General features: G+C 42.4%; 1 protein-coding gene across 1 annotated transcript; it reads left to right on the forward strand.

The window, feature by feature from the left end:
* The first annotated feature begins 9 nt into the window (after positions 1-9).
* Positions 10-23,606, forward strand: LIX1L (limb and CNS expressed 1 like). The gene is made up of 6 exons (XM_081893084.1): positions 10-429; positions 9,149-9,312; positions 10,998-11,138; positions 12,763-12,858; positions 17,696-17,773; positions 18,338-23,606. Exons 1-6 carry the CDS (start codon positions 87-89, stop codon positions 18,578-18,580), a joined length of 1,065 nt encoding a protein of 354 aa, XP_081749210.1. The 5' UTR covers positions 10-86; the 3' UTR covers positions 18,581-23,606.
* The last annotated feature ends 1,055 nt before the right edge of the window (positions 23,607-24,661 follow it).

The raw sequence follows: 24,661 nt of genomic DNA on the forward strand, positions 1-24,661 counted from the left end.
GGACACTTTGGCATGAGGGGACGGGGGCCGAGCATTTCTTTCGCCCCTCAGTCGCTCGACGGGCCGCCGACGCCTTCGCGCTCGCCATGATGATGGAGTCGCTGCGCGTGCAGCGGCTGCAGCCGGGCGTTGGGGGCACGCTGCGCTCGCTGCGGCCTGGCGTGACGGCGGGAGCGTCCCTGGCGGTCGCCTCGGCTCCCCCGCCGCCGCTGCCGCCGCCCCCGCCGCCGCTCGGGCTGTCGCTCACCCTGGGGCCTCCCCCGCCGCCGCCGCCCCCGCTGCCGCCTCTCCCGCCGTCGCTCTTGCCGGGCGTGACAGCAGGATCCAGCCCCCCGGGAGCCGCGGCGACGGGTCCGCCCGCTGTGCTGAGGGAGGCCGTCGAGGCCGTCGTCAGGAGCTTCGCCAAGCACACGCAAGGCTACGGCCGCGGTGAGGATGAAGGGCTGCCTCGGCCACCGTTATCTGCTTTTCGCCTCTGGGCGTGTGCAGAGTGCCTGCCTCACCCCTCCAGGCTCGCATAGCGGGACCAGTTGCCGTGTCATAAGCTTAGCCTAGCCTACCTGGCAGGGTTGTTTTGTTGTTGTAAGGATAAAGGCGGCCGGGGAGGAGCCTTACAGAAGGCCCAGGGTTTCTAGGAGGAAAAGTGGGGTGAAACATGTAAGGATCGAGGTCGAATGTATCCCTGAGGGGAAATGGTCCCGCCTTCCCATTAGCCAGCTGTTTAAAAAAGACTGTAAGCATGTGGAGTGGTCCTGTCTCTTCTGATGGACAGCTTTTTAGAAGCGAGGGCTGAAGCATGTGCAGAATTCAGTTGCCTTCTCTTAACCGCAGCCTCTCTTGCAGTGCTGTTGTCACATCAGTCAGAAAACTTCATTGCACTCATTTTGGTGCCTGCTATCTGACAACATCTGAAGGCAGCCCTTTAGGGAAGTTTTTCATGTATGAGGTTTTATTGTGTTTTTAATATTCTGTTGGGAGCTGTCCAGAGTGGCTGGGGAAACCCAGTCAGGCGAGGTATAAATAATAAATTATCATTATTATCATTAAAAAGGATTTTGTTTATAGTCATTCTTTATTATTATTATTATTATAGATTAAATTTATATACTGCCCTTCATCCGTAGATCTCGGAGCGGTTCACAGCATAAAAAGTTTAGATAAGCTTATTTAGATATGTAGGAATGTTGATGTGTGTTTTAATCTGTTTTTAGCTTATTGTTTGTTTGTTATTTTTTAGCATTTTAAATAGCTGATAATTTGGTGTGTTTTTCTGTAAACTGCTTTGCAGGTTATTGCTTTCTTTTTAAACCAATCAAGCAGTGTATAAATTTTATGAAACAAAAAATAAGTAAAGCAGAACAAGGGAGAAGGCTTGCAGGATACCTAGAGCTTCTTAGAGGAAAAGTGAGATAGAAATGTAAGAAATGAAGTCAAAATGCCTCTGAGCAAAAAATTGACTTGACTTTTTACTAGTCAGCTGTTTACATTTAAAAGGAGAGCTGAGTGTCTTTCTTTGGTGACAAGCAACTGACTACTGGAGGAAAATTGTCCTGTGGATTTCAGTAAGGGAGTGTTGTGGTCTGGTGAACTGGGGAGCCCCAGTGGTGTGGATTCTTGAGTCGGGGGATCTTGGAGAGGGAAGACAGTAATTGGGGGTGTTGGTACAGGTGTTGTGCACCTGCAGTTCTGGGTAAAGAGGCCCTCTTCTTCCCATCTCCAGCCCTTGATTGCTTGCTAAGATTGCTTGCTTCCCCGCTGAGAATTTTATTTGTTCATTGATTTAAGTACGGAAGTTAGCATTTTTGGCTTCTAACTATTTGAAGTAAAAATAAGCTATTTAAATCCTACACATCTGAAGCAACCATTGTTTCTTCTGTAGCCTGATGTGTTATGTGGTTTATGTTAAGTCCAACCATAGGGTAGATGTCTGGAATGTTTGTTTTCAGCTAATGTTAAATGAAGGGGTCTTCCCCTGCCCTGAGAAAGCTTCCCATCAATAATGTTCCCTCCCATCCTTTTTTTCAGTTTGGCTGTATTTTTTAGCATTGTTTTGTCCCTGTTTTTGGATGAAATGGGGCCCAGGTTCTTCTTGTCTGTTTTGGGAAATGTTTTCTAGCCTGCTACATTTTTTTTTGTTCTGGGATAGTACAGAGGGCCCTAATTGTGAACATAATTCAGGGTAGCCTCAAAATGGGCCAACTTCAAGACCTGTTTGGTTGGCTTATGAAATGCAGGAAAGAAGCAGTTAAAATGAGTTTTTGCAAACATCTATGTGGGAAAATGTTGTCCTCTGCTCCAAATGGGGCGACTTTGTGGCCACTTGGGGTGTCAGATGTTGGCCTACAGCAGCAGCAGGCCCAGTAGACGCCGCCTTGCAGGTTCTAAGCAGCAAATGCTTGGCAGGCAATCTGTGACTTAAACACAACACTGCTTTCCTGGCTCTGAAAGGCTTTGAGGCCATGTGGAATCATTTACTCTTTCCTATTTAATATGCAAGTCAGATGTGCTGTCATACACAAGGTAGGGACTAGAGTATGTGATCCAAGGCCATAAACAGTGGATATAAATAACAGCCAGTGGTCTGACTGTAAACGTCTTCACTCTCAGGTAGGAAATGTAAATATGAACTGCTGCTTTTCCTATTTTTTGAGGTCTTTGAAATATAAGTTCTTTCAGTGAAATGCAATGAAAGGGGTTTTTGAACAATCACTCTGGGCAGCCCCAGTCAGCACAGTTGTAGTCCGAAAGTTCTGGAGGGCAAGGGTAATAGAGGGCTAGGTTTTTATGGATGTGCTGAGGTTTCCTGTTTAAGTACTGTGTCCAGTTCTGGGCACCACAGTTCAAGAAGGACACTGACAAACTGGAACGTGTCCAGAGGAGGGCAACCAAAATGGTCAAGGGCCTGGAAACGATGCCTTATGAGGAACGGCTAAGGGAGCTGGGCATGTTTAGCCTGGAGAAGAGGAGGTTAAGGGGTGATATGATAGCCATGTTCAAATATATAAAGGGATGTCACATAGAGGAGGGAGAAAGGTTGTTTTCTGCTGCTCCAGAGAAGCGGACACAGAGCAATGGATCCAAACTACAAGAAAGAAGATTCCACCTAAACATTAGGAAGAACTTCCTGACAGTAAGAGCTGTTCGACAGTGGAATTTGCTGCCAAGGAGTGTGGTGGAGTGGAGTCTCCTTCTTTGGAGGTCTTTAAGCAGAGGCTTGACAACCATATGTCAGGAGTGCTCTGATGGTGTTTCCTGCTTGGCAGGGGGTTGGACTCGATGGCCCTTGTGGTCTCTTCCAACTCTAGGATTCTATGATTGGCATTGCTTTTGCTGCTGAACTGCAGTCCCCCACCTGTAAGATGTGGCATTTCTGTATTCTCAGCAGGGCATCCAACGTACATTAGGGTATGACAAGTTCGTAAGATAACCCGAGCCCAAACCATTCAGGGCTTTAAAGGTTGTTAGGAGTTCAATGAACTGGACCTAGAAATACATTGCCATACAGAGCAAATGGTACAGCATTGGTGTTACAACTTCCAACCAATGATTGCATTATGTACTGGTTGAATTTTCTGTTTTCTCTTCAAATGCATTTCCATGTAGAGCACTTGGTGTCCCTAGTACAGTACTGTACATGGATAACTCAGTCTGCTCTTTCCAGAAAGCAAGAGCATTTGAAATACTGGAGGAAGTAAATTAGGGTGTGTGTGTGAAAGAGGTCTCTATTTGTCCTCTCCTCTCCCTCTTCAGAGAGAATGTGAGAACGGATCGCAATCTGATTGGGCTTTATAAATGATATTAAGCCTAAAAGAGGATCTCTTTATGAGAATAGTTTGGGAAGAAAATAGATGAATTGAAATGTCTGATGCTACTTCTGAACCAGCAGTTAAGGAGATTCGTGTAGCATACTTGCTTTACTTAGCATATTGCCTCTACCTTTTCCTTCAGCTCACAAGCAATTGTTCTCTCTTCAGTCATTTCCCTATATTCTGAAGGACTACATACACAGTCTTCAGATTACCTGTGTAAACATATGCATAGTCTTGTATAAATTAGCTTGTAGAAGTTGGGAAGACATCCTAGAGCAGCAGCTCATATTGTTTATATGTGCTCCAAGCCTGAGGTAGAACTGAAGTAACAGCTTTCTCCCGAGGACCAAAGAAAACTGTGTAAAACCAACTGTAAAAACTAGTGTGGACAGTGGCTCCTGTTGTAATCTTTAAGCACACTTCCATTCCAACATGTCAGCTTCATTTCCACAGTGCTTTGGACAGCATTGCTTTTCCATAGCCTTGTTGGAGCCAGTAAGCAGCCTCTGGAAAGCTGTTCTTCGTTAAGCTTTTTATCTCCTATGCGGTGTTTGCATACTTTGAGGAAAGGCTCAGCCAATTCTTCATGGAAACCTGGACATCTTAGACATCATTGCTTGCTTTTTCAAATGTTTCTAGCCAAAATAATTATTTTATTTTTCCTTGGGCTTTTCCATCTTCCTTTTAAAATCAGAACCTCTAGGCTGCATTTATTTAAAATACAAGTTAGTAGAGTGATCTAGAAGAAGCGCTACAGCCTACACACAGTTTTTGTCTTCTTTTAAGATGTCACATTAATGGGGTTCTTAAGAATGCTGGTGACCAAGAAAGCATTGACCCTTAGATATTGCAGAATGAATTCCATCTTCATAGTGGGTTAATATATTTTGACAGATTGAAAAGTATCTCTTCTGTGCAGTATTGCCACAAACTCTTTCGCTCTCTCAGTTAATATTCACTTTTAAACAATAAATTTAAAACAATAGCACTGCTGTTTCTACATATTATATTAAAATGCAAAACAGGACTTTGTTTCTAAGCTCATGCATTTTTGCAATCTTAAATATGAAACTATTTTGTTGTATCTTTTCTAACCAAAATATTCATACTATTTGTGCTTAGGCTGCTAATGCTGGTTTCCATCTTCTAGGGAAGTACTAATTTTAGTCAAGGAGTGCGGCTGCTTAGCATAATTACCCACTGTCTGGCCTCATGCTTCTTTCACAAACATAACACTTTGCAGTACAAAGGGGACAGTGTGTAATGGGATCTTGTCTGGGCTGAGAATAGAACACCCATGCTCTGGCTACAAAATACCATTTTTGCTGCTTTCAAACATCGCAAACAGACACAAACCGGTTGGTTGCTTTCTTGACACATGATGAATTGATATTGTGTCATGAAGATTCTAGATAAATAATGTGGGGGTTTACTGGGATAAGAGGGCAAGCTAATGGCCAATTCTGAGAGAACAAACACTTGCAGACAATTCTTAGAAGCATAGTGAGCAGTATTAGACTATTCACTCTGTTTGGCCATAGCCATTTCCACACTGAGCTAGAATGCTATTTGTTTCATTTGGTGTGTATTCAGCTAAGTCCTACTGGGTAGACCCATTGCAATTAATGAACCTAAGTTAGTCATATCTGTTGACTTCAGTTGGTATACTCTGAGTAGGACTAGCACTGAATACCACCCATATACTCTAGAGGTATGCTTTTTCACTTAATTTCACACTGCATGCATGGGAGTGGGGGCATTACAGTGCAATATACATCCTTCTGTCCATGGGTGACTTATGCCATCTGTGGGCACCAGATTATCCAACTGTTGATTTCAAGCACCATAACATAAATCTATAATGTTTATTTACCACAGAGGTATTTAGTTCAGCTGACGGGCTGCTTTTAACAGTTAAATTGACCCAGCCCTGAAATTTTCTCTCCCAGTTTTTGATGCATGAGTAAAGCTGCCCTTTGAAAATAACAGTTGGGCTTTGATAAGTGACCTGGGTGTGTGTGCATATTTTATGTGTCACCCAGGGTAGAATCTGCTTTAGGGGAATTATTTCGATTGATTTTTTTTGAGCAAGCAAATAAAAGGCATACTAACGTAAAACTGCTAATATATTTGATTGTGCATTATGGGTTTGGTTGCTCTGTGATAGCTTGACAAACTACTACAGAATAAGACTTTAGGTCTTCTTTGGAATGAAAGTGTATGTTTGACATTAGTAAAAATAAATTTTGCTTGCCCACATTTGAATTCCAGGCATTCAGTGGTTTCCCATACAGTATACTGCACAGATTGTCTATGGTTTCCTGTGAGTTCCTTTCATTAGTAACTGCTGTGTTTGTGTGTGTGTGTGTGTGTGTGTGTGTGTGTGTGTGTATGCACATGTGTATAAAGGAAGCCCCAAATCTGTAAAATCTCCATTAATAGTCATTCCTCAGAATCTTGCTGAAACTATTTTAGCAGCCTATGTATCTATTACGTCTCTTCTTCCTAGAGCTAATCAAGCTGTTGTTGCTGTTGTTTAGTCGTTTAGTCATGTCCAACTCTTTGTGACCCCATGGACCAAAGCACGGCAGGCGCTTCTGTCTTCCACTGCCTCCCGCAGTTTGGTCAAACTCATGCTGGTAGCTTCGAGAACACTGTCTAACCATCTCATCCTCTGTCATCCCCTTCTCCTTGTGCCCTCCATCTTTCCCAACATCAGGGTCTTTTCCAGGGAGTCTTCTCTTCTCATGAGGTGGCCAAAGTATTGGAGCCTCAGCTTCATGATCTGTCCTTCCAGTGAGCACTCAGGGCTGATTTCCTTAAGAATTGAGAGGTTTGATCTTCTTGCAGTCCATGGGACTCTCAAGAGTCTCCTCCAGCACCATAATTCAAAAGCATCAATTCTTTGGCGATCAGCCTTCTTTATGGTCCAGCTTTCACTTCCATACATCACTACTGGGAAAACCATAGCTTTTACTATATGGACCTTTGTTGGCAAGGTGATGTCTCTACCTTTTAAGCTGCTGTCTAGGTTTGTCATTGCTTTTCTCCCAAGAAGCAGGCGTCTTTTAATTTCGTGGCTGCTGTCACCATCTGCAGTGCTCATGGAGCCCAAGAAAGTAAAATCTCTCACTGCCTCCATTTCTTCCCCTTCTATTTGCCAGGAGGTGATGGGACTAGTGGCCATGATCTTTGTTTTTTTGATGTTGAGTTTCAGACCATATTTTGCGCTCTCCTCTTTCACCCTCAATAAAAGGTTCTTTAATTCCTCCTCACTTTCTGCCATCAAGGTTGTGTCATCTGCATTTCTGAGGTTGTTGATATTTCTTCCGGCAATCTTAATTCTGGCTAGGGATTCATCCAGCCTAGCCTTTCGCATGATGAATTCTGCATATAAGTTAAATAAGCAGGGAGACAATATACAGCATTGTCGTACTCCTTTCCCAATTTTGCTAATCAAGCTAATTCACATTAATACGGAAAAAAAAATCTTTGCTGTAGATTTGCATGGAGAAGAGAGATGGTGGTGGTTCTGAAAAATCTAGATTTGATTCACCCCACTTAATCAATTTCTGTTGCTCCTTGCACTTCCACAAATCATGGTATCCATCTGGATTGCCTAGATAGGGTGGGCTGGAAGACACCGTTTTGCAATTGTTCCAATCCTTCCTGGAGGGTAGAGCTTCAAAGATGCTATTAGAATTTGACTACTCAAATTCATCAGCATTGGCTAATGAGGTCTGCAGTGTTCTACCTCCATCCTCTGTTTTGCTTAGCATCTAAATGCAGCTACTGTACTTGGAGAAGTTGTCTGGAGATGTGGGATTGAGTGCCATCAATATGCTGATGACAAGCACCAGTTACAGTACATTAATTCTGGGGAGGCAATAGAAGTCCTGAATGAGCTTGATGAAAGACTGGATGTGGGTGAACAAGCTGAGATTGAATTGAAATAAGGCAAAAGTATAATTATCTGAAAAGCTGATTTGGGGTTAGACATCTAGCTTCTGTTAGAGCTGATAGCCCTCTGCTTGAAAAACCAGGTTTATGCGTGCTTGTGCTCTTGATCCTAGTATTGCTCCTTGGTACCCAGATGGTAGCTGTGGGCTTAAATGGTTTTGTATAGCTGAGTCCTGTGTACCAGCTGAATCTTTTGCTGAGCAAGGCAGATTTAGCTATTATAAAACATGTCCTAGTAACGTGAATCAACCTTAAATTCAAGAAAAGATAGGTCATAGCATTTTATAAAAATATATAAAATAAGTTGGATCATTGCAATGTGCTCTCCTTGGAGCTGCCCTTTGAAAAGAGTACATAAATTTTAACAGGTGCACAATGTGGCAGAGTTGTGACCAAAACATTTTTTAAGAAAGAGATCTAGAATATGGTTGTTGTACCAGATTCTTTGCCTTACAGTTTATTTCCAAGTGTAGTTCAAAGTGCTGCTCATTTCCTTTAAAGCCCTAAATGATTTAGGACTAGGGCACTTGAAGGTTGGATTCTGTCCACCTACATAGCTCTTCATTAGAGACCCAGTTCAGTGTTCTGCCACCAAGTGAAACTTTTCTGTTGACAAGACCTTTATTTTTTGGCTTTGTAACTCTCTGCCCAAAGAGGTGGGTGGTCCTAATAAAGGTATTCTCCTACTGTGGATTTCTGATATTTTTTCTATGGCCCAGTATGGCTTAATTCTTTTTTGTACATCTTAAAAATACTTGTAAGATGTGCTATTCCCAAATCCTTGAATTTGCTGAGAAATACCACATATGAATCTTGAATCAACTGCTTGCTTTCTCTTGTATGTCTGTTTCAAAATCTAGCACAGAAAAATATTATGAATTGTGCTAGGTGTGTCTTGGCAGGTCAGACTGTTTAACCTGCCCACTCTCAAACTATTTTCAGTTGCATCAGAATAGCACACAAGGCATGATGCAGTAGTATATTTGTTTTTAAATGTCAAGAGGGTGCCTATTTTTAGGGGGAAATGAGTTGCAATTTCATGCTCTAAACTTTTTTCTGCCTCAAAACAAATCCTTTGAGGCATTTTTAATGTCAACCTGAGTATAGTATTGTTTGCCTTAGAATAACTTTTACTCAGTAACTATCACCACAGGCTTTCCTTTTCCCCCTACATTGGACATGTCCCAAGGATGCTGAACGTCTAAGGCAACATTCTTCAGATTTGGCTGCTGACCCTTGGTCATGGTTGAACCTGTCTTTGTATCTCTCTTGAGCGTGGGGGGATGATAAGCAGCAAATGATGATTGTAGATTATATTTCTCTTGCTGCCTTCTGTGTAAATACTCTATTATGATATATGCCTCTTTCTCTATTTTCAGTCAATGTTGTGGAAGCTCTCCAGGAATTCTGGCAGATGAAGCAATCACGTGGTGCTGATCTGAAAAATGGTGCTCTGGTGGTTTATGAGATGGTCCCATCGAACAGTCCTCCTTATGTCTGTTATGTCACATTGCCTGGGGGGAGCTGTTTTGGCAGTTTTCAGGTTAGAATGTGTTAACTAGATGTTTTGATTACTTTTTGTTGTGGTGGTCTGGAATTCTGATCTGCTGGGGTCGATTAAAAGTTCCTTAGGCTGTGTACAGATGGCTTTAGTGTACAGATGGCTTTCCCTTCATACCACAACCATGGCACTAGCCCTGATCTAGTACAGGCAGCTAGAGGATTCTACAAACATATCCTGTGGATATGAGAGCTGCTCCGTGGTCTGTATGTGTGTGTGATTCATCACGGGCACAATCCGGTAGGCACAACAGTTAACATGAAATGGGCACGCATCTCTTGCAGTGGTGCTAATTATGTTTGGCAGGGCTTGATTGTCCCCAGCAAAATGGTTCTGGATTTAATGGTGACTTACTTGGCAAAAATGGTGTCTCCTCTTAAGCTCACCTCACCTAGGAGGTTTTGCTTGATAGATGCCATCCATTCCTTTCATCAAAATGCATGGCCTGTCTGTACAGGAGTGTTATTTCATACAGTGGATAGCTCAAAACCAATTTTCCCATGTGCAGGGGTGTGTATGTAGAGGCATTCTTAAGTTTTTTGCCTCTAATTTCTAAACCAGTGTTACCTGTTCATACCAGCAGGCAGCCCTTGACGGGAGCATCGTTGTGGTGTGTGCATGTTTGATTTCTGTTCTGCAAATGTGACTTCAGCATGCAAAAATTGGAAATAGTATTGTTTCACACACCACAATGATGAAAAATACTGCCAGTGCTCCTTCAGCAACAACTGGTGGAAATAGGCATGCTGCATCCTTTTCTTTGGGCTATTGGAAACAAAATGGCTAGCTTGTTCTCGAGTGAGGTGCAAATGGAGGTAGGAAGTGTGGCAATAGATAGCACCCAGCAAAACATCTCCATACACATAAAAACCCACAAGGTTGGGTAACTTGTAATTTTATATTCCATTTTTACACTTAGCAGGCAGTTTAGGGAAATCCAAGTTTGGGAAAAGTGTGGGCTGCCAGTTAGAAGAGCTGGATGTTATGTGGATGGATACTACAAAGACAAACTGAGACACAAGCAGCCTCAAGCCTGCATTAAACTTTTGTGTGGGTTATCCCTTAAAGTCCATCCAATTGCTGTAGTAAATCATAAGTCTCTTGATTGTCCAAAACAAGTGTGTGAAGCATTATGGTGTAAGTGTCATTGTGCCATAAACTTCAATATATCTTCCTTCCTACCTCAATTTTGGTAGGTTACAGACTTAACACTTGGAAGTCCAGGGTGGCCCTTCCTTTTGGCTGAACCCAGGCTTTGTTTAGTGGGCTTAAAACAGGTATCCTAAACAAGCAATCCTGGTTTCTGAAATGCCTACCCACTTAGAGAACAGCAATGGGTGTTTAGAATAGGGTGTTCACTGCTTGGTTTTAGCTAATTAATTTTATTGACAGACCCAGCTGTGGTATTTCCTTCTCCAAATAATATGTGCTGACTTCAGCTGCCTGTGTAATTCTTGCATTGTAGATGACTGGAGTTTCTGGGTTTAAAGAGCCCGTTCCTAATGACTTCAGGATGTTGGAGAGCACCATGTCAGCATGCATAGCTGCAACCTAGTAATTTGGGGTAGAAATACATACTTCATAGTATGTGGGATCTAACTGATCTTGGCTTTCGTGATTCCTGTTCTTAAGCATGCCCTGTTCTTCTGTCTCTGCCCGCCCCCTAGTTTTGTCCTACCAAAGCTGAAGCCAGGAGGAGTGCAGCAAAAATTGCACTGATGAATTCAGTGTTCAATGAGCATCCGTCCCGGAGAATCACGGACGAGTTTATTGAGAAGAGTGTCTCAGAGGCTCTGGCATCTTTCAATGTGAGTGCTTTTCAAAGCCCTGCGGCTATAATTGGTGGGGACAGAATTGCTGGGAAGCATCACGACTCCATGGGAAGGGAAATTCTTTGCATCTGGAAACCCTTATTGGCAAGGTTTCTAACAACTCTGGGAATGTCATCAAAATAAACTGTTAAACACCCACCCAGCCCATGCTCTCTTCTGTATTGAATGCAGAGCTTCTCCCAGTTGCATTTTTGTTAATTTGCCCTTGACACTTTCACTACACCCTGTATGGAAGCTCTCTGGAGTACTAAACTGTTCTAATTCCAGAGCCATGCAAAAGCACACCAGAGTTTATGGGACAGCCTTGAGCAAATTGCTCTCACCTCACTCTTTTCTCTATAGTGGGAATAAAGCTTTTCAGTGTTGAGGAAAAATAGAATAAAGATCCTAAAGCGCTATGCAATTGTGAGATCATAGGTTTAATTACACTAGACACCTGTTTATCTGAAAATAAAGTTCATATATTTTTGTGTTTGATATCTTCTGCATTAATTACCTGCTTCCAGAAGGAGTGGCCCAACCATTGCTTTTCTGCTGTAAATTATCAGCAAAATTGGAACTGCCTTTCTACACATTTGCTTTTTCTATGTATACATTCTGCTACATATAGAAGTAGAGTGCCACAGAGTTCTGTCCCAGGCCTAGTGGTGAGGTTATGCTCATTATATCTGCGGATGACACCAAACTGAGTGGTGCTGAAGGCATCTACACACCTGTAGAGATTGTACTACTCTACTGCTCTATGGGTTGTGGGGGGAGTCCTGACTTTCTGTAGTCTGAGAATAGAAAAACCACAGCCACGGGGGGGACAGGGTGACAATATTTGGCTGATGCCCTGTAAAATGTATGACAATTCCTCTCTAAATGCCTAGTGTAAGCACTCAATGCTTGATTAATAAGACAGCAAAATGTATTGAAGTTCATTGCATATCTACACTCTAAACTTTTTGTTGTGTACATATTTAAGCACCAAATAATCTTAGGAACCATAATATGGTGACTAGTGGGGGTTTGGCTAAATTGCTAGCCATACTCTTGCTGAGCCACAGTTCTAGGGACTGGGAGTGTGAATGCCTATTAAACTAGATGAACTCTGGTTTAGTTATTTCTGTGTGAGTGTAACTGGAATGCCTGTTGTGTGGCGTGAGGAAGCTTATTTGTGAACCATCAAATTGAGACGTAAGAGTCATTCTTAAATAGCTTGTGTATCTTTCTTCAGCTATCCTGCAACCCTAAGAAAATGGCTATGTTTACATGTTATGCTAAACCATGGATTAGTGCTATGTGTGTGAGCTGGAATGAGCCTGAGCAAAGCTTTGAGCTTGTGAATTCACCCTTCCCTCTCTTTTTCGGGTATGGACAAGAGACAGAGTTTGCCAGTGTTTCAGTTTCTCTTAATCTCAGTATAGTCATAGTTTGTTTATTTATATACAGCTTTCCCCACAAATACATTTCACTCAGAGCAGTCCACCAAGGCTGCCCTGTCTGAGAAAAATGGATGTCTATTAAACATCACACCCTTGCTTGTATCCATGCTGTGGAAATGCCTCTTTAGAGGTCTGTCTGCCCTAAGCTCCTTGAATGTTTGTCTTTCTTGCAGGGCAATAGAGAAGAAGCAGATAATCCAAGCACAGGCATTGGTGCTTTCCGCTTCATGTTGGAGTCAAACAAAGGAAAGTCCATGTTAGAATTCCAGGTACTCTTTTTAATATGATTAATCATTCCTCCGGGGCTGGCCCTACCATTAGGCAAAGTGAGGAGGGAGGGAGCTGCAGCAAGTTGTTAGGGAAGAAGAGGAGTGTGTGCCATGTGGGCTGCCTTGTCCTAGCCTGTTGCCCTCTGGCGCTGTGGAAGACACATTCTCATTACCAGTATTAAAGTAAGATTTTTCTGCCAGCCTGATTAATCTATGTACATGGAATGAGAGGTGGCTCCGCCGTATACTTTGCCACAGGCAGCAAAATGTGTTGGGCCAGCCCTTCATTCCAGCCTTGTGTGCTGTATGCATAATGGGACCAGTCAGGCTGCATTAAAAAAAAAGGCCTATTAAATGCAAAGTAGAAAGGGAACCCAAGTGGTTTAGTAATGCAGTATTTTTTCCCCAGTTCAGACACACACTGCTGAGCAGCAGAGGGCTTAATTTGCAACAACTCAGGAAGATGAATATTTTAAGACTTAACACCTCTGCAGTTAGCTTTAAAATAGGTACTTAAGGGATTAAAGCATGCAATCGATTGGGGAGTAGAATGAAGTGATAGCTTTTGAATTTCTTACCAACTCTAAATCCTCAATCTTGTGACAATTTAAGGAATTTATGCTTTGTATTTATTCTGCTTTTAGGAGGAGAGAAATTTGTCTAGTTCTTGTCACTCCTTCCCCCCCCCCGGACCACTTCAAAATTGCTAAGAGTTGTGATGGAACACTTACCGTATTTTTCGCTCTATAACACACACCCGACCATAACACGCACATAGTTTTTAGAGGAGGAAAACAAGAAAAAAAATATTCTAAACGATACAGTGGATGTATGATTTTTGTGGTTCATGCTGTGGCCACAGACATGTGATCTGACGGTGAGTTTGCAGTAGCCCAATGCAAAAATCCTGAGGATCCATGTGGATCCATGCTTTGTAACCACGTTTTTGCACCACTGCGGCCCCAGGCAACAGTGGGTGCGTGATTTTTTTGGTGCAAGCTGTAGCCATGGACATGTTATGTGATCTGATGGTGAATTTGGGGTGTCCCAGTGCAAAAATCCTGAGGATCCATGTGGATCCGTGCTTTGTAACCATGTTTTAAGTGGGGAGGGAAGGAAAATCACTCAAGGGACAAGGAACACGCATGGGGTGGGTGGAGAAGGATGCTGTTAATAATGCAGAAGAGGGGGGGTATAAGAGGAGAAGGCTCCTCTCCTCTCCCACTTTGCTCCTTTAAAACAAGCAGGCTCTGCTTCTCTCCCTCCTCCCCGGCTCGCTGAAAAACTTTGCTGCGATTTAGCCAGCTGAGTGGGGAGAAGAGAGGGACAGAGAGCCTGCTTGCTTTAAAGGAGCCAACCGGACAGGAGCTGCTTACACTCGTGTAAGCGGCTCCTCTCCTCTCCCGCTTTGCTCCTTTAAAGCAAGCAGGCTCTCTGTCCCTCTACTCCCCCCACTCAGCGGCTCTTCTCCCGCTTTGCTGCAGCAGATCCGCCCGCCATCCATAGGCATTCGCTCCATAACACGGACAGACATTTCCCCTTACTTTCTAGGAGGAAAAAAGTGAGTGTTATGGTGCAAAAAATACGGTAATTATTTTTCTGCCTGTTGTAGCAGTTGTAATGCACTGTGCTAGATGCTATATGATTTTTCATTTTCATTTTATTGCTTCTTTTATTTCTTATTGATGGTGTTTGAATTTTGTAGCATTCACATTGTAATACAATAAAATATAGTATAATAATTAATATGAATATTTAATGTGATGGATGTGCCGTCCCCCTTCTTCAACCAAAATCCACAGACATGCTGTGGACTACCTGAATCAAGCTCATTAGCCATTGGTGGCCCATGGACCACAGTTTGAGAACCCCACCTCTAGTTCATACTGTAGTGGGACTTGAAAGCTTAGTGTCTGTGAATGGCAGAGGTATCATGCAAGATGCCTAAGCAATTAAACCTTAAAGTGCACTAATGGAATGTTAACGTTGCTTATTATGTGTCTAGGAAATTTCTGATGATCACACTGTGCTAGCAGCACACTGAATAGACAATAGAGAGACATTCTGTCAAGGGAAAATTGGGCCCCAGAGTTTCACTGCTATGGGCTGGAAAGGAGCCAGATTTGTTTTTTCTTTTTCTTTTTGAAGGCAGGTGCCTCAGACTGTGACTGCAAATCAGCTTCCCTGGTGCTGATGTCTCCTTCTCTAGTTATGATAACATTGCAGTAGGTTAGCAGAGCAAGGTTTATATTAGTGGCCCCACTTATACACAGTGACTCAGTTGGTTATGTATTACTCCTGCTCTTGCTGTATTTATGGACCTGCCTGCCTACGTGAGGGAGGTTTATGGGATAGTTTTTGGCCTGGGCTGCTGCTGGCCTTCATGCAGTGTTGTAGCTCTAGGATTCTTAGTGGTACATGCACACAGAAGACCCAAACCATGAGAATCTCTGCCGGACTTCACAGTCCTTCTGTGTAAGTGTCAGGGTATTTTCCCAAGGCAGCTGGAATGGTTCTTCTAGGCAACAGGCCTGCATTGTCTTGAACTCTATCATGCTGCATTTTTGCTAGCCTCCTGGGACAGACAAAAGGCCTTTGTAAGAGCTGGGATTTTCACCCATGGCGCTGTGATCCCTCTGCCATATGACACTGTTTTGGAGAAAAACAGCTGGGGAACAGTTAAGCTGGCACTCAATCCCTCTCCCCACCCCAAAAACTTACAACAGATTTGTGGAGGCTCTTGGCTTTTCTTTTATTAGGGGCAAATGCACTTGGTAGAATTCTGCCAATAATTTTGGGTGATACCATTTTTTTTAAAAAAAGGTTTTTATTTATTTTCCATGGTACAGAAGATACATTCTGAGAAAACAGTTGTTACAACAGTAAACAACGAACAACTTGTTCCGATATGATTATTACATAGCATGACAAAAGTCTGTAAAGTTTCTTTTTATCATTCTAAAAGATCATGCCACATTTCCCCATGAGCGTTGGGTGGATTCCTGCCACAGTCTGAAAAATTAATGTATTCAGTAACATTTGCCATATGTTATAAAAGGAATAGGGATTGTGTTTGTCCTTTCCTGCTCTGACCTGACATGTTAGTTTCTTGCCCAACGCTATTGGCCATACGCTGGTGTACCAAGAATTGAAGTTAAGCCCAACATCTGGCTAAGTGGTCATAATTAGGGTAATCTTGGGTAGACAGGATAGTAAGCCCAAGTAGTGCTTGATATATTTCAGTGGTTTTGTTATATATCAAGCTTACTTCTTTAAATATATTTTAATGATATCGCAAAGCCACCACATATGGAAATACGTACCTTTGACTGTGCACCCCCTCCAACAATTAGGGTTGACTTCCTAAGATATTTGGGGTAGCCTCACAGGTGTATAGTGCCACTTATGCAGAAGTTTTAATGAGGATTCCGATTTTTGCATAAACCAATTTCAACGGTATCTTGGACCACAAAGCTGTCCACTTTTCATTTACTATTTGTGCTTCTATGTCCATCTCCCACAGCGTTTTTGTGTACAAAAGATTGCTACATTTTAGGTTTATTAAAGCTTTATAAATTGAGAAAGCTATACCCTTAGATAATGGAGAGGGTTGGGGGACACCAATTTTATGTATTTATACCCCACCCGTCAAAATCTTTCCCAGGGTAGTTTACAGGCAGTGGTAATCATACAAAAGTACTGTATAAAATAATTAAGGCATACAATAAAACACAAACAATCCACAGTCTAAAAGCAGCATAAAGCTGATAAACATGGAATTATAATTCAGAGTTTCAAAGGCCTGGGAAAAGCAAAACATATTTCCCTGTTGCCAAAACGACACCAAAGCAGGCAGGCACCCTGTCAGCCTCCCCAGAGAGAACATTTCACAAATGGAGCACCACAATTCTGAAGGCCCTTTTCTCTAGTCACCACCCACTACATCTGTAATGATGGAAGCTTAGAGGAGGGCTTCCAAATATGATCTCATGCAGTTAAGTTCTTTTAGAGAGGGCAATCCTTCATTCTGACTCCTCCCTGTGAATGGACTGAAAGGAAAATCCCAACACTTTGGCTAGGGCCTGGAACGGACTGGGATCCTGCATGTGTGTCTCTCTTCTTCTCCAGTGCCTGGTCACTGAGCGTGCTCACAGCTGTATTTTGAGTTTCCACACCATTTTCAAAGACAGCTGATTGTACAATGCTTTTTCAGTACTGTAGTCTAATGGACAAGGCTACCAGAACATGGTCAACTGAGGCTTGGCCATCTTGGTCTATAACAGGTAGCAGCTGGTGCACTAGAGCTCCATGCCAGAGAAGCAGGCAACCAGCAACTCCAATAACAAGTATGGTTCTATGAGCATTCCCAAATGGTGGTCCTGCTTTATTAGACAGAGTGCTGCCTAAGTAGATTTAAGCACCACCTTCATAGATGGATGAACTATCCATTGCCAACAACACCTCCATTTTGTCTGAATTGACCTTGTTTATTCACCTTTATCCAGTACATTACAGACCCCAGGCAGTGGTCAGTGCTTCCAGAGTCTGATGAAAAAAAGAAACAGAGTTTGGTGTCATCCCCATGTTGACGATGCCTCACTCAATATTTTCATGTAGATGTTAAAGAGTGGGTGGGTGGGAGCAAGATGAAGCCTTGTGGGATGCCTTAGAGCTGAGCCATAGTAGGCGGTGGAGGTGTCTTTTTCTCTCTCAGAACATCTGGTTACACTTCCTCTGAGAAGCATTTCACCCATCAGTGGACATCTCTTTAATTTCCTTCTCTTTGCTTCATTAGTGTTGAAACAGTGCTTAAAATTGGGCTGCTTTCCTTTGGCAGGAGCTGATGACCGTCTTCCAGCTGCTGCATTGGAATGGCAGCCTCAAAGCCATGCGAGAGAGACAGTGCTCACGACAGGTAAGCAGAGCTGCAGGTGGGATTCCTGAACCTTTGGACTGACAATCCTGTCTTCTGTGTGGGATTCATGTGGCTGGCAGTGGATTCTCCCAATGCAGTATGGGAGGGTGAACCCAGGTGTAACCCATGAGCGTCTTTGTAGTAAAGGCTTTAATATGTCGCCACTTGCCTTCAGCACAGGCTGGGTAAGCTTCCCTATTCAACAGAGTTTATTTGAGTATGCTCACTTGGGTCTTCATGGGGCTAGTGACTTCTGGCTAGATCAACATTCCAGCAGGCACACCAACAAGAAGTGATTGCCTAAGCTTTCTTGTTGCTCCAGCCCTCACTACTGCATCTTAGCCATGTCTATCTGTGCCAAGCAATTTCTGTTTGCCCAGTCTTCTTTGAAGTCCCGCTTAAAGTATGCACCATCATCTCAGTGGCAGATGGGCTGGCCGTAGTGGTTCCTCTGTGGTTGGTCCCTGCCCGTTCCATTCCAATGCCCTGGTATTTGGGAGACACTAGTTTCATCAGTCAAGTGCTCATCTGCGGATCTCTCTCTCTCTCTCTCCCTCCCGCTAGGAGGTGTTGGCTCACTACTCTCACCGTGCTCTCGATGACGATATAAGAAACCAGATGGCAATGGACTGGGTCAATCGGGAGCAAAATATCCCAGGGGCTCTTTCAAGGGAGCTGGCCTCAACAGAGCGGGAATTGGATGAAGCCCGGCTGGCTGGGAAAGAGCTGCGGTTCCACAAGGAGAAGAAAGACATTCTGATGTTGGCAGCTGGCCAGCTGGGGAACATGCACTCTTCCAACTGTTGAGAAACCCCAGAGAGCTGTTCTGTTTCCCCTTCCCTTCCCTACACTCTCACTTCACAACCAACTTGCTAATGGGGTGTGACCTAGAGCTTGTTACAAAATTGAAGGGGGCAAAATGTCCAACCAAATTCTTCTAATTGGCTTTCAAATTTTTCTTACGTTATCGGTCATGCAACATGCTGTTTGGATTTTGAAGTCTAATCTGGTTGTAGATTGTTGAGATTTGGCAAGTGAATAACCTGTATTGCCAAGCAGATAGATACACCCACCCCCTATTTTACTTACACACAAACACCATTTTTCAATATACTTCAGCCAGAGAGAAATGTCTCAAAATCTGAAAGTTGAAACTTGGTCAGGTTGAGTTTGTTCATAGTTGAGCTTCAGTTCTAACCTGAATCACATCACTTAAAGAGTGTGCACAGATGCCTCTTTTTGAAGAACAGGGGCCCATTTGCACATTTTTAAAACCTCTTTGCTAAAAAAAAAATCTGTATAGATTTTATAATGTACTTGGATATTCTTAGTTATCTTTTTTCTCTTTGGGATAGAGAATTTCTTATTGATTCACTATAGAGCACATTTTTAAATGTAGCCTTTTTAGTGTTAAATATACTAATGCTCATTTAGTCCTCAATTCTATCCAGGTACTATACAGTATTAAGTGGAAATGTAGCATTGCCAAGAGGATACTAGTTTTGCCATGGATATAAGGCATAAACTGTATGTTAGGCAAATGTATTCCTGCAGTTTATGTAGTTTGATACACTCCTTTTCCCCTTGCCACCTGATAAGCACAGCACTTAAAACACTCCTCTTCACTGTTCTCGAACTACTATTAAGGTTTTTATTTAGTTGGTTAATGGCATCTTGTTCTAGCTGGTGTCTTGATTGCAAGGTTCCACAGAGTTTGAGCAGTTCCCTATTGCTGCAAGATCTCGTCATTGTGGCTGAATTTGCGCATCACTGTGTAAACTGCTGTTAATGGCTGGCTGTCATGTCACTCCACCCCTAGCACAAGTGGGAGCAACAAACCACAATCTCTGACATAGCGTTACATTTGAACCAGAGATACTGGGTTGCTTTTCTCTCTCATAAGTAAAATACAACCCATCTAGTTGCGCTTCACGAATGAATTGCATCGCTTAAAGGAGCTTTCCAGGTTCTAGAGATTTGAGATACTTTGGGACATTCCACACCAAATCTATGTGCTCTCACAACTCAGATTTTCTTCAAAAAAATTATGTGTAGATACCTATGAGATAACCTCAAATTAATATTTTAAGATTTTTTGGTCCAAAATTGGGTGCAGGAGAATTTTTGACAATTCCGATTTTCGCATGATTTAGGCTAATGCACTTTCTGCATCAGTTTAGAAAAAAACCTCCTGTTTTGCTTATTTTTCAACTGATTGGGGTTATTTTGGTATCAAAATAAAGCTAATTGTGGCCTCTTTAAAAATAAGGTATAAAAATGGTATCAAGTGCCACAGAAAAGGGTCACCAACCATTCAAAGTGAATTTTTGTCATTTTATTTCTGGTAAGTTCAATAAGCCATAGCGTGCAAACCACAACTAACATGTGTATCAATCTTGAGTCATGAGAGCATGGTTGAGTATTAAAATCAAGTGATTTGGCATGGAATGACCCCTTTATAATGAATCTTAATAAGGAGCTCCCAGCCTTTGGCATGTGCTTGCCTCTTGCAGGGAAGGAAGATAGATGAAGTGTTGTTTCTAAGGTGCTCAGCTGATTTAAAAGAAAAATCCCTGACTCATTTTCTTTCCCTACTAGCTTCAGCTTCTTGATGAATGCAGAATCACAGCTGCCAACGTTTTCCTTTCCCCCCCCCTTATTCTGAATAGGATTCCTCGCAAGAAAAGGGAAAAGTTGACAGCTACGTGCAGAATCCTTTGATTGGGTTGCAGATACCATAGACTTCTCTTGAGTCAAAGGGGGAAGCACTACTTTGTTGTTATGGTTGTGTTTGACCTTCATATCAGAGCGCTGGATTCAGTTGGTGCCTCAGAAGGGTCTACTTCCATGATTTGCTTCTGTGAACTGTGATGTGTGCAGTCATGCTATTTTGGTTCATTTCCAATTAAGCAGCCTCCTGTGTCTCGGGAAACTGCATCGGCAGAGTGCTCTGTGAGTTAGCCTGTCACACAATAGCTAGAGCTACTTGTTTGTAAGTGAAGAACTGTGATTGTGCAGCTGCAAGGAGAAATGCCTCTTTGTTCGAGCAACATTAGAAAGTTACAAAAATTTGTAGAATACAAACTTTATATATGTATGCACTTTTATATAAAAAAAGAGACTGAAACTAGGAGCAGGACTCTTAAATAGCAATACTGACTATGTATATAGAGAAAGTTGCTTGAAGCTTCAGAGACAGAAGTGCTCTGCAGATCACGTGTAATATGAGGGAAAGCTGATGTAGATGTAAGGGGGAATCATGTCAGCCACCCAAAAGCCAAGACCACTCATCTGCACTGTGAGGAGAGCATTGCGTGTTCTGTGTCTGACTTTGTCATATCCGCCTGGTCAAGAACTGCCTTCCAAAGCACACCCTTAAGATTTGGGACTAAGACAGTATCATGAACTAGCAAAATGTGATGTTTAAGGATTAAAGGGGGGGAAATAAAATAGGTTACAGAGGGGGACTAGGCCTCTCAAGAGTGCTGTGTTGTGACACTTTTGAATAATCTTCCTGATTAACAGTGCAATCTGAGGAAGTCCGGTTGAGTTCAGTGGGGTTTGTTCCCCTTTAAGTGGGTACAGGATTGTAGTTCTAATTGAGCTTGCTTGAGATAATTTTGTTACCACCCAACACTTAAATATCTTATTACGTTGATACAGTAACAGTACTACTTCCAATTCAGTGCGTAATTTGAGGTGAAATTGGGGTTACCGTATAATCTACTTTATTAATTGTGAACACAGAACTAGGGGGTGACAGTTACTTCCAGGTTGATGCTAAATCCAGTGGAATCTTTTGTGTACATGGCATTGACTTTATTTTTAAAATTGCGTGAGGAAAATAACAGTAGTGGTGATTCTGACTCGGATCTTTATGTAGTTTACTTACGGGAGGTGGGGAGCTATCCAGAAGCACAACTGTAGGACTGTGTGATTGGGGAAGGGGAGTATTGGGCTAACATTAGTGCTGTTTTGAGTGTTTCCTACCCCAGATTTTCAGGGTCTGACTTGTCATCAGACCTGTTGCACCTTAACCCATGTGCAACAGCATTCCTGTAGCCTTGGGATTAATTGTCATGGTTACACTTTAAAAGCACTTCACTATTTACAGGGTAGAATAAGAGTTTAATCAGAACATCCTTGATGTTGCCTTTCTGGTCTTGACATTGGGCATGGAAGATTGTTTGTAACTGGAGGGAATGAGGAGAGGCAGAAGACAGCTAATGCAAGGCATTAGCTTACCCTTACGGTGAACAAAGATCTTGGATCCCCTTGATTCTTTCTACTGAAAGGGAAAATAGCCTGGCTTCCTGTAATTCCATCCTGGAAGTCATTTTGTGTTATAATATGTTTATAGTAATTCTTCTATCTCAGAAGATAATCTTCCAGGGTATTGTCACCAGGAATGATGGAGCTAGATGACCTGTGCACTCGGACTATATTTTAATTTGATAATGCCTTGATCAATTTGCCTTGTTCAACACTCAAAGGGCAAAAGACAAAACAGTCTCAGTGCTGACAGCTGTATATAGCAACACATGGTTTGTGATAGTATTGTTGAGTCCTTTTATATGGTAATTAAAACTGACAGGCCCTTGCTTATAATTGTATCTTATAGGAGATTGGTACAAAGTGAAATTGCTGTCTGGGGCCCGAGAGCCACAAAATATTTGAACCAGCGTCAGCAGGTAAAACACCAGATTGCTCCCCCAAGGTTTTTTGCAACTTTCACATGCATACCATTCCTCACAACTGGTATTTGGGTCCTAAAATAATGGTAGCCCTGCAAAATGTGGGTGAGGAGAAAGGGGTGTGTCAGCTGTTAATGCACTTCTGTGTCCTTTGTGTGCTGCTTAGGAATGCAGTTGTATACAGGAATAAGAACTTGGTGCTTCAGGAAGTGTGGGTAGAACACTCTGAATTGGGCATTAGAAGCTGAGGACAAGACACACACACAGAGGGATCCAAGTTAAGTCATGACTAACCTGGTTCTGTTGGTTTCAAGTAGACATACTAAGTTAGTCTAGATACAACTCTTATGTGTACAGGATTATTTTCCACCTGGGAATCACCTTACTGAAGCTGAGGGCCTTTAGTCTCTTTGCCAAATGGTGTATAAGCAGGTGTATTTTGCAGTCAGACCTCCAAATAGATACTTCATAACTGTGGGAGCTCAGACTACCACTCTGAGAAAGGGAGAATAGACAAAGGGCTGCAGAAGATATGTGGAGATGGTAGTTGTTCCATAGGGAGCTCAAGAAGTGGCATTATTTTGGCCTCCACACTATGTCCATTTGTATACCTGAAATAATAAATCAGTCTTGTCCTTTATATATATATTTTTATATACAGCTTTGTTTACACAATAGTATTAATGTTGAAATGCATTTATAAAGTTGGCTTATAAATAATCCTTTGACAGTTTGTATATGAATGTCTCACTTGCCTCACTTACTACTTTCTATTAGAAACAAACTATGTACAGGGTTTGAGTTTTTCCTTTCCAAACATGTGGCGCTTGAATTTTCCTTGCGGAGAGACCTGCCTACAGATGTTTGCCTCTGGGCAGGTCCCAGCTGTCACGTATAACCTGATTCTCCACATCCTCTCCTTTTGGTGCTGGTTTTCTGAATAAGCTGCCTTCCTCCTCTTCATTCAATATTTCTACTGTACTGTCCAGGTTTTCAATGCTGTTTTTTTCTAGTTCAGAGATTACCATACCTAAAATAGTTCTACATACTGTCTGCCTTTTCTTTTACTATAAGCGATAAAGTCCAGTACTTAATTTTGTAATGCCTAATTTTATACAATAAAATAGCATTTTTTTGAATCTCTGCTCCCCTTGGTTTTTTCCCAATTAGAAATTCTGCCATTAAATTTGTCCCCAAAGCTTGTTCTGTCAACAGGTTAGAGCCTAATCTGTTAGTTCTCTCTTCCTTCCCCCACCCTCTTAATGATAAGCCTTTGCCATTTGGCTGCAAGAGCTTAAGAGCTCCAGACATCATCCTGTCTGCAAAATTAGTGCATGGATTGATAGTCTAGACTAGAGCATGGGTAGGCAAACTAAGGCCCGGGGGCTGGATCCGGCCCAATCACCTTCTAAATCCGGCCCGCAGACGGTCCGAAAATCAGTGTGTTTTTACATGAGTAGAATGTGTGCTTTTATTTAAAATGCATCTCTGGGTTATTTGTGGGGCATAGGAATTCATTCATTTTTTCCTCAAAATATAGTCCAGCCTCCCACAAGGTCTTGAGGGACAGTGGACCAGCCCCCTGCTGGAAAAGTTTGCTGACCCCTGGTCTAGAGTGGCATTGACATTCAGGACTGGCTGCCCTTTGTCACTCTTCCTAAACGCATGACCTTTTTTCTTGCAGTGAAAGAGGGAATGCTTTTGGGTGCCCTTCAGTTCTTTGAAACATGCTTCTCCTGGAGATGGAAAAGGGGGAAATTACCCCTTCCTCAGCACATTGCTCACTGCTTTTCCTTGAATTTTGAGCTGCATCAGAGATGCACATGAAAGGTCTAGTTCTTTCACATTAGAAGTCTGTGCTTCCCCCCACCTCCAGGGGCTAAAAGTCATTTAACTCATCTTGCAATATCTTCCCCTTACAAATACTGGTAACACTTAAAGCTCATCTACCTCTCATCTTCCCTTGGTCAAGGTATTTTATAGCCAGCTGTGTAGTACTGTTAGGTCCTCATCCAAAAATGAAAAAGTGGCTTTCTACTCATGGCTGTGGGACTTGCTTATAAATCAAAAGATTGTCAAATTCCTTTGCATTATGTAAATTATTTGCTAGTTACACTAATTTCTCTAACTCACCTGCACACTTCAGTGGAACATTATTATTTTATTGCACTTATATCCCAACTTACTTCTAAAG

This window comes from Podarcis melisellensis (genome assembly GCF_964234715.1).
Source record: "Podarcis melisellensis genome assembly, chromosome: 16".
Taxonomy (NCBI): domain Eukaryota; kingdom Metazoa; phylum Chordata; class Lepidosauria; order Squamata; family Lacertidae; genus Podarcis; species Podarcis melisellensis.

Excerpts from the sequence above, each read along its gene's own strand:
- LIX1L (XM_081893084.1), top strand. The coding sequence starts at position 87 with ATGATGATGGAGTCGCTGCGCGTGCAGCGGCTGCAGCCGGGCGTTGGG. Across the intron at positions 9,313-10,997 it reads GCTGTTTTGGCAGTTTTCAG|TTTTGTCCTACCAAAGCTGA; the intron begins GTTAGAATGTGT and ends CCCGCCCCCTAG. Across the intron at positions 12,859-17,695 it reads AGTCCATGTTAGAATTCCAG|GAGCTGATGACCGTCTTCCA; the intron begins GTACTCTTTTTA and ends TTCCTTTGGCAG.